This window comes from Parasteatoda tepidariorum, chromosome 1 (assembly GCF_043381705.1).
Source record: "Parasteatoda tepidariorum isolate YZ-2023 chromosome 1, CAS_Ptep_4.0, whole genome shotgun sequence".
Taxonomy (NCBI): Eukaryota; Metazoa; Arthropoda; class Arachnida; order Araneae; family Theridiidae; genus Parasteatoda; species Parasteatoda tepidariorum.
The window spans coordinates 14,144,355-14,156,961 of NC_092204.1; the positions used below are offsets into that span (position 1 = coordinate 14,144,355).

The 12,607-nt window shown below is 28.0% G+C and overlaps 1 protein-coding gene across 4 annotated transcripts in view; it reads left to right on the top strand.

The window, feature by feature from the left end:
• Positions 1–12,607, top strand: part of LOC107436487 (iripin-2) — a 23,658-nt gene continuing 11,051 nt past the window's right edge. The window contains exons 1-2 of one of the 4 annotated variants that reach the window (XM_043045109.2): positions 1–163; positions 11,080–12,451. In XM_043045109.2, coding sequence (XP_042901043.1) covers positions 152–163; positions 11,080–12,225 — 1,158 coding nt within the window. In that variant the 5' untranslated portion in view covers positions 1–151 and the 3' untranslated portion in view covers positions 12,226–12,451. Of the gene's footprint in view, positions 164–9,403; positions 10,682–11,079; positions 12,452–12,607 lie in introns of those variants that run through there. The other 3 variants (XM_043045107.2, XM_043045108.2, XM_043045110.2) reach the window with 3 other exon arrangements.

Here is a 12,607-nt window from a genome sequence, read left to right on the forward strand (position 1 = left end):
GGTAACAAAATAATCTAGGGTCTGGAGGTGTTCATGCAGATGACAGGAGTACTTAACATATAAATAAAGGCAGAAATATTTCTTGTGTCTCTGCAATCTTTAAACTTAAAGCAATAAGACTTTTTCTGCCGTGTAGTTGAAATAAAAGATCATGGATTCCCAAGTAAGTTATTTGCTAAATTTTCTAATGCGGATATAATTTTTTTTAAAACAATGTCATAAAATGAGTGATAGAAACTTTAATTACGAACATATTAATATACATAGAAACTTTTCAGTGGAAAAGTTTGAAATTATCCCTGAATTAGTATGTACAACAGAAGACACACCAAATTAGAGAAAAATATTTAGAAATAAATTTCAGAATAAAATGTTTTTATCTTTTAAATATCCCTAGTTTGATTTGCTAGTTAAGTTACTTGCTGCAAGACTTCATCAAGTTTTTACCCAGTTTACCCAAAAATTAAAGAGATTGTTTATTGTTAAAGCAGTGTATTTTAAAACCTATTTTTAACAAATTTTATAACATACCGAACCTTTAACCTATTTTTAACTTACTGAACAAAAAATATCGTTAGTGTAAATTCTTAGCATTCAATTTAATGATGAGTGTTTATTCTATAAAATATAACAAACATGAAAATATGGCATTTGTAAGAATCTACATTTGTTTAAACTGAATGTAATGAAAATTTGTGAAGTTAAGGAAATATGCTGTTCTAAAAAAATATTAAAGTTGAAAAAACTTAGTCGGTGTAAAATTTAAAAATTCAATGACAAGTGCGGTGGAATTTAATTGTTATATTCTAAAAAAAATGGTTTTGAAAAGCCTCTTAAAAAAGTCTGACATCATAATTGCAAGAGAGCACAAAAGCTAACGCTGCTGCTATAAAGCCTGCTGCCTTTGATGGGAGGGAAACATTTAATTGCATGTCTGCCTCCCGCTTTGCCTTTTTAAGTCTTACCCTTTCATCATTTTTCCCTTGATAATTCATAATTGTGCGTGTTTTCTGAAATTATTTTTCAAAATTTAGTTGAAATTCTGCTTTTTTCAGATGAAAATTTTCAGTAATATTTTTCTAGTTTAATAAAACTGCAATAAATGTATAATACAATTTATGTGAGATTAGCATTTATCTATTTAAATGAAAAAAATTTATTAGATGAATGAATAAAATGAATTAGAGTGAATGAAAATGACTGAGAACATGAAAAGAAATATTGAAAGAAAGTGATTGCTACTTCTAAAATTTTCAAGCACTAAAAGAGTGTAAGATAATCAGTGTTTTAGATAAAATGTTTAGTGTAAAATACTCAGTGTTTTCAGAGTTTAGGTAAAATGACAGTTGATGAATTCTTAACTCTGTATGTGTACTAATAAATATGTATAATGTTAATGTTATTTTATTATCTAAATTATTACTCATTAAAATGCATTTCAAATATTGGAAATGGACACATACATCATACACAATAGTGAGTAATATTATACTCACTATTGTATATACCTAATGTAAATCTTTATTATCAACGAATATTCAGCTGAAGGCTAAGATGTATTTCATTTAGTGAAAATGAAATTCTTTGGGACCCAGTTTTATTTTTTAAATTATTAATGGTAGTTTTATTAAATTTACCAAATTTTTATTAAGTACAAGGTATGAACCTTCTGTGCTAATTAAAATGCTATTGTAAATAAAAAATTTATTTCCTGTGACCAGTATTAATTATTTGAAATAGTTAGTGAAAATTTTATTTAAATGCGGAAAATTTGTTTTTATTACTCTAATTTAAGAATTTATTTCTATAAAATTTTATGTTTGTATCAATTGGTTTTTTTTTTTGCTTCTGAATTACACATAAAGATATTATATTATCATAATAATGAGTCATACAATTTTTTAAATGTAGTTATGTGGAATGTAGGGGTAGGCTAGTCATAAATTAATAATTAATAGAAAATTAGTCATGTCTTGGATCATCCCTTGGAAGAGATAAGATAAATAAGCATATTATTTACTGGTATTCATACTTTAGTATAATCTAAGTCTTTGTTATTTTCTTATCTACTGTTTCTTATCTAAATGCAATTCAAATACCAGAAATGATATCTTTTAGGATAAAGTTTTATTTTTAATATTTGCAACATTTTAGCAATGGTTATGGTTTAGCAACATTTTAGCACAGTTATTTGTATTAATCTCCTATTTCAAATTAATTTTAAAGTTAGTGTATTAAGCACTTTTTGTTTCACATAATTTGTTGATCTTGCATTATTTAAACACAAATCTTAAACAAAAAAGAACTCATCTCAACCCAATTTTGTTTTAATCTCTCCCTACTTGCGAATTTTTTTTTTTTTTTTTCTGTAACGTGAGTTTTATAGTTTTCTTAAACATGATATAGTAATTTTCTCTATGAATTTTATATTCAAATCGTGTTTCCATACTATATATAGATAGATAGATATAATTATATATACTATGTATGTATGTATAATGCATTAAAGTTTCATAAATTGCTTTGTTGGAAATAAATTAAAATTCGCTTAATGTATGTTTTGTTTTATTTAAAACTCAAAGAATGATTTAAATATAACCATATGATAAATATTTAAAGTCCGAATTGCGTGTAAAATAATAATACTAATCAACAAATTTTATAAAAATTATATTTTTAAAACTGAATGTATATAAAATATTTAGTATAAATCTAATATAAGAACATATAATTTTATAATATAAAAACATACTTTCTGTTTTTAAATTATGTTAATTCAAAAATCAAATTTTAGATAAATTTTTCTTCAGTCTTCCCAATTTTTGATAAAGGTGCCCATAGACCAACTCTTACTTGTAATAAGATTTATTATTATTATTATAAAGTAAGAATATGCCTGTGGCGACCATGCTAACTTTTACCATGTTAGCATGTTACCACCAAAACTTTTAAATTTCAGAAGAAGTTGCTGTGAAAAATTTTTTAATTATTTTGTTATTTTTATAATAATTATAATCAGATGAATAACAGGGACACCTATTCCTCTTTTACCAACCAGCTATATGAAACTTGTTCATACAAACTATCCAAAATAAATATAGGTAAATTGAGAATTCGACTGCAGAAAAATAAATAATATAAAAATTTTTTAAAAAATAATGAAACAAGGGCGGAAATATTGTGTCATGCTGCAACCCTATTCCTGTTTTGTATGTAAGTTTCCCTTCTATTGAATTAATTTTCGATAACTTTATTCCGAGGCAAAGGATTGATTTTCTAATTAATAATATATAAAAATAAATATATAAATTAATATATAAAAATTAAATTTATATATAAATTAATATATAAAAATTAAATTTATATATAAATATTAAATTAATATTCTAAACTTTTTCTTTTTTGGTGCAAGGCTTTTATGGTTAATATAAAATGAAGCTTANTTTTTTTTTTTTTTTTTGTTTCTAAATTACACATAAATATATATCGTATATAATGAGTCATTCAATTTTTAGATGTAGTTATGTAAGATGCAGGTTAGTCATAAATTAATAATTAATAGAAAATGAGTAATGTCTTGGGTCATCCCTTGGAAGAGATAAGATAAATAAGCATATTATTTACTGATATTCATACTGTGGTATAATCTAAGTCTTTGTTATTTTCTTATCTACTGTTTCTTATCTAAATGCAATTCAAATACCAGAAATGATATCTCTTAGGAGGGATAAAGTTTTATTTTTAATATTTGCAACATTTCAGCAATGGTTTTTATAAAGCTTACAGTTATATATATTAATCTCCTATTGCATATCAATTATAAAGTTTGTGTATTAAGAACTTTCTGTTTTACATTCCTTGTTGATCTTGTATTATTTAAACGTAAATATTAAACAAAAAAAACTCATCTCAGACGAATTTTGTTTCAATCTCTCCCTACTTGTGTTTTTTTTTTCCCCCCTTTAACACGAATTGTATAGTTTTTTTAAACATGATATGCTAATTTTCTCTATGAATTTTATATTCAATTCATGTTTCCATAATATATATATACACAAACATACACAATCCCTGGCTAAATTATTGGACGAACTGTAACATTCTTTGTAAGATCTTAATTATCAGGAGATAGTATACAGCTTTATCGTTTTTATCCAATGAAACCGGTTTGCACTTGCTTTCGTTTGTGTATCAATTGTTTAAATTAGACGATATATGATAAATTAGACGATTGAATAAATTAGACGCTATATTATATAAATCTCAGGGGTCTGTCTAGGTTTTCTTAAAAGGTACTTATTTTTTGAAAATTTAGAAATAATTTGTGAAAATTAAAAAATCGACGCAGCATACACCCATTATCATTTTAATTAGTATTTTACCAAGTACTCAGAACACTTAGTATATCGAAATAACAGTATACTGAGATAAAAGGACAGATTTTTAATATTAACATACTCAGACAATTTTTAACGTTGTACTCGTTGTACCGTTTTTCCTACAGTTGAATTTGGGAAAGTATCGTTTTATCGAACGGTGAATTTGTGACGGTACCGCTAAACGGTAGTAAATTTGCCATGGATACCCCTGAATATAGAATATTTATTATATCGGGTATTATATTAGTATATTATAATAATAATTAGGCCAAATTATTAGACGCACTGTAGTTTTTTTATAAATACATGTTTTGCACGAGTTTTGTTGGAAATAAATTTAAATTCGTTTAATGTATGTTTTATTTTGTATAAAACTTAAAGAATGATTTAAGTATAACCATATGATAAATATTTGAAGTCCTAATTGCGTGTAAAATGATAATACTAATCAACAATTTTTATAAAAATTATATCTTGAACTATTTTTAAAACTCAATATAATATAAAAACTTATTTTCTATTTTTAAATTATATAAATTCAAAACTTAAATTTCTGATTAATTATTCTACGGTCTTCCCGATTTTTGATAAAGTATAAATAAGATGCCCATAGAGCAACCCTTACTTATACTACGATTTATTATTATTTTTATTATTATAAAGTTAGAGTATGCCTGTGGCGACCATACTAACTTGTACCATATTTGTAAATTGCCCCCAAAACTTTTAAATTTCATGAAAAATTGCGGTGAAAATTTTTTAATTTTATTATTTTTATAATATATTTATAATCAAATGAAGAACAGTGACACCTATTCCTCTTTTACAGCTATAGGAAACTTATTAGTACAAACTATCCAAAATAAATATAAGTATATTGAGAATTCGACTTTACTGAAAAATAAATAATACGAAACTTTTTTTAAAAAAATGAAAGAAGGTAGAAAATATTGTGTCCTGCAGCAACCCTATTCCTGTTTTGTATGCAAGTTTCCCTGCTATTGTGTTAATTTTCGATAACTTTATTCCAAGGCAAAGGATTGATTTTCTAATTAATAAAACTTTTAAATTAATATATAAAAATTAAATTAATATATAAAAATTAAATTAATATATAAAAATTAAATTAATATTCTAAACTTTTTCTTTTTTGGTGCAAGGCTTTTATGGTTAATATAAAATGAAGCTTATTATTTTTTGCATGTGTCTAATTCATGCTTATTTGCTGTTTACGAAATCACGTTAAAATGCATGCTGAGGAAAATTTCATTTTCTACTCTACTGTAACTTTATTTTACAAAACACCTATAACTTTACATGTGACTGCTAATACAATAGCATTTGGATTGAAATTAAATAATTCATGATTTTTTTTTTTATATGAAACGTTAACACGTTGTTGACTGACAAAAAATTTTTAGTTTTGAAATATTTCAAAAAGTGTTAACCACAATTTTTTTTTAAATGTATTTATCTTAATATTTTTCAATGTAGGTACAATATACGTTAATAAACCAGGAAGTACACTGATGTAATTAGCATGTTTCGTGGAGACTTTTATTGTCTGTCGTGATAGCATGACACTAATACAAAGAAGCCTAAAATGCTTTTAAACATTGTATAAATTTAGACGCCTTTTGAAATAAAAGAAGCTTTTTATGTTTCTTTTTTTGTTGTCTTAATTATCGTTCTTAAATTTTAAGTACAATGCTATTTACATTGTTTATCCCTTGATTTCCATTTAAAGAAGAAAGAAAAAAGTAAGGTTTGCTATTTTTCCCCCATAGCGATGACATCGCGAAAAAAATTTTCTTTTATATTATTGTGGAATGTCACTTTTTCCCCATGGTGATGACATCGCGAAAAATATTGCATTTTATGTTGTTGTAGACTGTCACGCGTGAGTTGACTCCATAGAAACCAAATGCTTATATTAAAGCTTCAGAATCATTGTTTTGTTTCTTTTTTTCTGTATTGTCTGTCACGTGGTTTTTTGAAAGCTCGCAACATTTAATTTGCACAGTAATTGATTTGAATAAACAATATCATCCGACTGTCTTTTCTGCTTTCACCATTATAGCCTTTTCTGCATTTATTTGCTTTCATTAATTGCATAATTTACAAGAAAAATTTAATTAAGGTTTGGGGCATAGATTTATAAACTGTCAAACACTTACTAAAAAGCTGTTGTTTTTATTGATAAAAATGGTCTCTATAAATTATTTAATGAACTTAAAAACTTTTTTAAAAAATACACGAAAAAAATTGTTTTAAAGTGCAAAATAGATTTCATTCTGTATGTTTTTAAGGCTGCCGTAATTTATTTCTTATGAGCTGAATAGATTTTAATATCTAACAATAATATGTTGATATGGAATATTTATGTTGTCTGAATACAAAAAGAAGAAGAAAAAAGTTCAAAAGTCATCTAGTTTTGAACTATTGTAGGTAATAAAATTATTTGTGCTTGTGAAAAAAAAAAAATTTCATGTGGCTCCATCGTTACGTTTTTTTTTTTTTTTTTTTAAAAAAATTGCATCTTTTTAGNTTTTTTTCAAAAGAATCATTATTTATAAAATATCAGCAACAAAAAATTCCTGTCTTTGTATACTCAACTAGCATTTTTGTCATACATTTTTGGAAAGACTGCAGTGTTCTTATATAACATAATAAATTATTTCTAGTTATTTTGTAAGTAAAGAATCTTTATTACGAATATGTTGAATCGAGTGCAGTATGTAGATTGTTTTATACTTTGTATTGTATTTAAACACAAATTTTTGACTGACTAAATTAACAAAAAATGATAAATAAATTGTTAAAATATTTCAATGACGACCCAAAAAGATAAACTCAGAAGTAATAGATGGATACTTTTTAGAAGACACCAGACTGACCACAGAACAGGAATACTCAGGGAAATTTATCTATCTGAATCCTTAAAATACCCACACAAAAAAACCTTGAGGAAATTAATTAGTTTGAATTAGATGCACAAAAAAAGGAAGAAAAAAAACATTTATTTCAAAAAACTGGTTTTGCTATAGGTTTTTTTTTTCTAAATGAAAAATATTATTTATTTTCAACTCAGATTGCTGGTGTTTTGTAATACATTCTATTTTTAAAAATTAAGAAAATTAATGCCGAAGGTCGAAGGTTACGAAAATTATGGAAATTCCTTAAAATCATTCGCAAAAAAATTGAGAAATTATTGAATTTTTTATTTATTTATTTATTTATTTCCTTGTGTTTGAGGCTACCTTGTGAACATAAGGAACCCGTTCGGATACAGATTTAAGTCATACCTCAACAAAAAAAAGTGTAAAAACACAAAAGTATTGTTAATTAAAAAATGCCACGCCTTTCCTCTTTCATTAAAAAAAGTAAAATAAATCCTTAAAATGTGAAACATTTTCCTCCTTCCTGTCAGGAGCATAGACGAAAACTACTCTCGCAATGGTAAAATAACGCTCTCTTGGAATCAACCTCAGCTCGTGAGGAAAAGGAAAAATGGTAAGCAATGTTGGCCATTTATTCCTCTACTTGGCAATGTTAGTGTAGGTTGAAAAACAAAATTCCTGGATGTCATAAAATGGTTTTTGAAAAGGCACCTGGAATTTCGCATTTTCCTTACTGCGGTGAAATTTAAGACAAACGTTGACTACCGTTAAAAATGTTACCTTTACCTTTTTTTTCTTTTCTTTTTTTTAAATAATTAGTTTTTTTTTTATCACTAGCATTCAATAAATTAGGCAAAATTTTTGAATATTTTGAGCAAAGTTTAATATCTTCTAAATTGCACTTCATAACTTAATACGCTAATGAATAAATAATTCATAACTTAACTTAAAAGTACATGTTATTGGGTAAATAAATGTATTTATATTTTAATTCGCATCTTTTAATTCTGCCACAATTTTCTCATAGAGAAATTGTTTTTTATATCATAGTTCAAGAAATTTGTTATTTAGAAAGTTTTTATTGCACACGAAATGTGTTTAATTATTTAATAATATAAATTCAGATAATGATTTTTCTAAACAATTCATAAATTGCAAGTCTAAGTAGCAAGTAGTAAATTATTTAATATATTTATATTATTATATTGTATTTCTTAATTCAGAAACAATTTTTTCGTCAGAAATTGGTGCTTTTTGAACTAAAAAAAATTTTTCTTCCGAAAATTTTATTTTGAATGTAAACATTTAGGGCTTAGGTTTTTTTTTAAGTTTAAAAAAGATTTTAGCTGCGTTCTTGTCGAATTTGAGTCAATTGTGTTCTTCTTTAATATTTTGCACATCTTCCTTCTATGCTTTTTCTTCTATGAAAATAAAATTATTCTTATCAAAATGTCGGTCGGAGAATACTGTTTCTTCTTGGCCATGTAGGTTTTATTTCCTCTTTTTGGTTTCTAAAACTTAAGATTTTATGGGACGTTTTTTATTATTTATTATTGCAATTAATTGCTAGCACAGGTTTCATTTTTCAAGCGTAATTCTTTTTAACTGATGTGAATTTGTTAACTCTGGTAGAACGACACAGTAATAATAATAATTTAAATTTTCTAAAACTGATCATTGATTAAAAAATAAAAAATCTCAGAAGAAACTGAACATTTCTTTGAGGATCGCATAGAAAAATGAATTTATCCTTTTCATGAAGACTATATGAATTCTTCATGAAGATTTAACTATTTTTCCGAAATAAGTTCGACTTCGTGAATTCTTCATGAAGATTTCATGAATTCTTCTTTTTCATGAGAAGTTTTTACAGAAATGCAGTTTTATGTTCTGCTTCACTTTAAATTTTATTTTTCTTGGGTACATTCAAAGTAAAATTTATTTTAAAAAAAATTTTAATAAATACATAAATATTTTTGAAATTAAAGTTGAAAAGGATGCATCCAGAAAAAGTTTCGCTATTTTTCCTCACTTATTTTATTTGTCAATCGTTATGTATTTATTTGTATCATGCATTTTTAAATAAATAAGATAAACTGAAAGCACTTTTTTGTTGCTATTTAGGATTCAAAGGACCGTGAATCTAGTGATAATCTGGCTCTTTCAAGAGCAATAAACCATTTAGGTTTTCTTCTTTATCAAGAGCTTGTAAAGAAAGAGAAGAACATATTCTTTTCACCGCTGAGCCTGTCAAGTGCTTTGTCAATGTTATTTTGTGGTACAAGAGGAAGCACGGCTAAAGAAATGCGTCAAGTACTTGGTTTTGAAGAAGCTGACATCTCGGACGATAAGGTCAAGCACTATTTCCAACTCTTATTAGCATCTCTGGGGAAAGCTCCTGACTCATATACACTGTCCTGTGCTAACGTAGTGTTGAGCCAAAAGGATTTCTCAGTGAAACAGGAATTTAAAAATTTGTTGCTGGAATCTTTCAAAGCTTTGACACTCGAGGTTGACTTTGCGAGAGAAACTGCAAAGGTTCTTCAACAGGCAAATGATTGGGTAAAAGAGAGGACCAATGGAATGATTCCTCAGCTCTTGAGTGTTCTTTATCCAGACACTGTGATGGTGCTACTGAATGCTGTTTACTTCAAAGGCTTTTGGCAGAATCAGTTTAGAAAGGAGGCAACTAAACCTCAAACATTTTACAATAAAGGCTTGGCGGAAAATGCAAAAGAAGTGCAAATGATTAAATTAAAAGAACCATTTCTGTTCGCTTATAGCGGGACATACAAAGCTATTCAGTTGCCCTATAAAGGAGATGAAATATCAATGTTAATTTTGTTACCCAGTGACCTTAACGGCTTGAATAAGTTAGAGAATGAAGTATCTTCAGATTTCATTTTGAATCTGATGACCAAAATGTACAAACAAAATGTTAATGTTGCTCTGCCTAAGTTTCGTTTGGAATATTCCAAATCGATGCCAAAGAATTTTCAGAATTTGGGTGTAACCGAAATCTTTGTCCCTGGTGCTAACTTCGATGGTATTACTGATTCCCGAGGTATTTTCGTTAGCGATATTATTCACAAAGCAGTAATTGAAGTAAATGAAGAAGGAAGTGAAGCTGCTGCTGCTACAGCTATCGTTATGGCACGATGCGCTGCCCCTCGTAGAAATGTGCCCGTGCCAGAGTTTATAGTTGATCATCCGTTCTTGTTTTTAATTCAAAACACTGTAACAAATATGATTTTGTTTTTGGGTAGAGTTGACGAACTGTAGTGAGTCCTAATGTTTTGAAGAAAAAAAACGAGCAAAACGTCTCATTTACAAATAGCTCTGAAACGAAAACACAAATGAGATGCTTGATGCAAAAACCAGAGGAGACCAATTAAAAATAAATTATCACTAAGGGCAATATAGTTGCTTCAATTAAATCAAGAACAGTAACATCAGTTCCCTCTTATTGGGTGAACATTGAGTGGGAAAACTTCAAAGACCTTTATTAAATTTGCCTTAATTATTGTTTAACTTATTGCATTAATTATAATACTCTGTCGCCAACTATTGTGAATCTAAACGTGCCTTGTTCTTTCATGAAGCTTTATTTTATCATTATTATTATTAGCGTGTGTTGAGCAGGACTGTTGAGTCCGAGACAGTTTTGCAAGTGTCGGAATCGGAACTATTTGCTGGACTCCTATAGAATCCAAATTATAACTCGGTTAGTTATAAGTTGAATCCTATAGGCAACTTTTGTTAATAAGAATGTTTGAAAATAACCATTTCATTTTCTGTAGGATTCTATGAGGGGAGAATTCGAAGACATTCTAGCTCTTTCAAGTGCAATCAACGACTTAGGACTTCGTCTCTATCAAGAGCTTGCTAAAGAAAAGAAAAATATGTTTTATTCACCTTTAAGTCTATCAAGTGCTTTATCGATGTTGTTCTGTGGAGCAAGTGGAAGTACAGCGTCTGAAATGAGACAAGTTCTTGGATTTGAAATTGCTAAAATAGCGGACGATAAAGTCAAGGTCTGTTTTCAGCTTTTAATGTCAACCTTAGAAAAAGTACCCGAGTCTTACACATTGAGCAATGCCAATGTGGTGTTCGGTCAGAAAGAATTCTATATCAAGGAGGATTTCAAGAATCTTTTATCTGAATCCTTTAAAGCTATGTTTCTAGAAGTTGACTTTCAAAACGAATCTGGGAAAGCTGTGCAGCAAGCCAATGATTGGGTTAAAGAGAAAACCAATGGAATGATACCTCAACTTCTCGACTCACTTGACCCTAGCACTGTGATGGTTCTTTTAAACGCAGTCTACTTCAAAGGTTTTTGGATGCATCGCTTCAATGAAGATTCAACTTTTCAGCAAAATTTCTACAACAAAGGTTTGGAAAATTGTGCAAAGATGGTTCAAATGATGTATCAAAAAGAATCATTTCCATATGCTGATTGTGGAACTTATAAAGCTCTTCAACTTCCTTATAAAGGAGAAGAAATAGCTATGTTAATACTCTTACCAAATGAACGCAATGGCTTGGAAGAGTTAGAAAGCAATTTGTCATCTGATTTCATCAAGCAATTGCAAACAAAGATGCATACACAAGATGTCAACGTTACATTGCCAAAATTTCGTTTGGAATATTCGAAGTCAATGAAAGCCGATTTTCAAAGCCTTGGTATGAATGCAGTATTTAGTCCCGGTGCTAATTTCGATAATATTACTGATTCAAGAAATCTCTTGGTGTCTGAAATTGTTCACAAAGCTGTGATTGAAGTGAATGAAGAGGGAAGTGAAGCTGCGGCAGCCACTGCTGTCGTAATGGTGTATTGTTCTTTGCGATTAGATCCTGATTTTATAGTAGATCATCCGTTCCTCTTTTTTATTTATAATACTAAAACTAACCTAATCCTGTTCACTGGCAGGGTTGATGAACTGTAGAAGTGTCCTTTTTATGCAGATTAAGGATAGCGGCCAGGAATGGTGGAAACTGAACAAAATACTCAGATGTCTCCTCTCATATTATGAACGCATTGAGATTGAAAACATGGATTTTATCTGCCTGTTTGACTTTTGTTGCTGTTATTACTACGAAAATTGTAAGAATATGTAAAATGATGGTGTCTGATTTTTTTTCAAAAAATAAATTTTATTTTCTTTCTTGAAATTTAGTTTTTTTAAGCGTAATTTTTAGCTCGGTATTGTACAATGCACGAATCAGAGGGCAATCAATAAAACGAATGTACCAATGATACTATGATCAATAAAACTAACCTGGGAGTCTGAGGAGGCCATAGCCCCCTCTGATTCCCCGGTTCCGCTG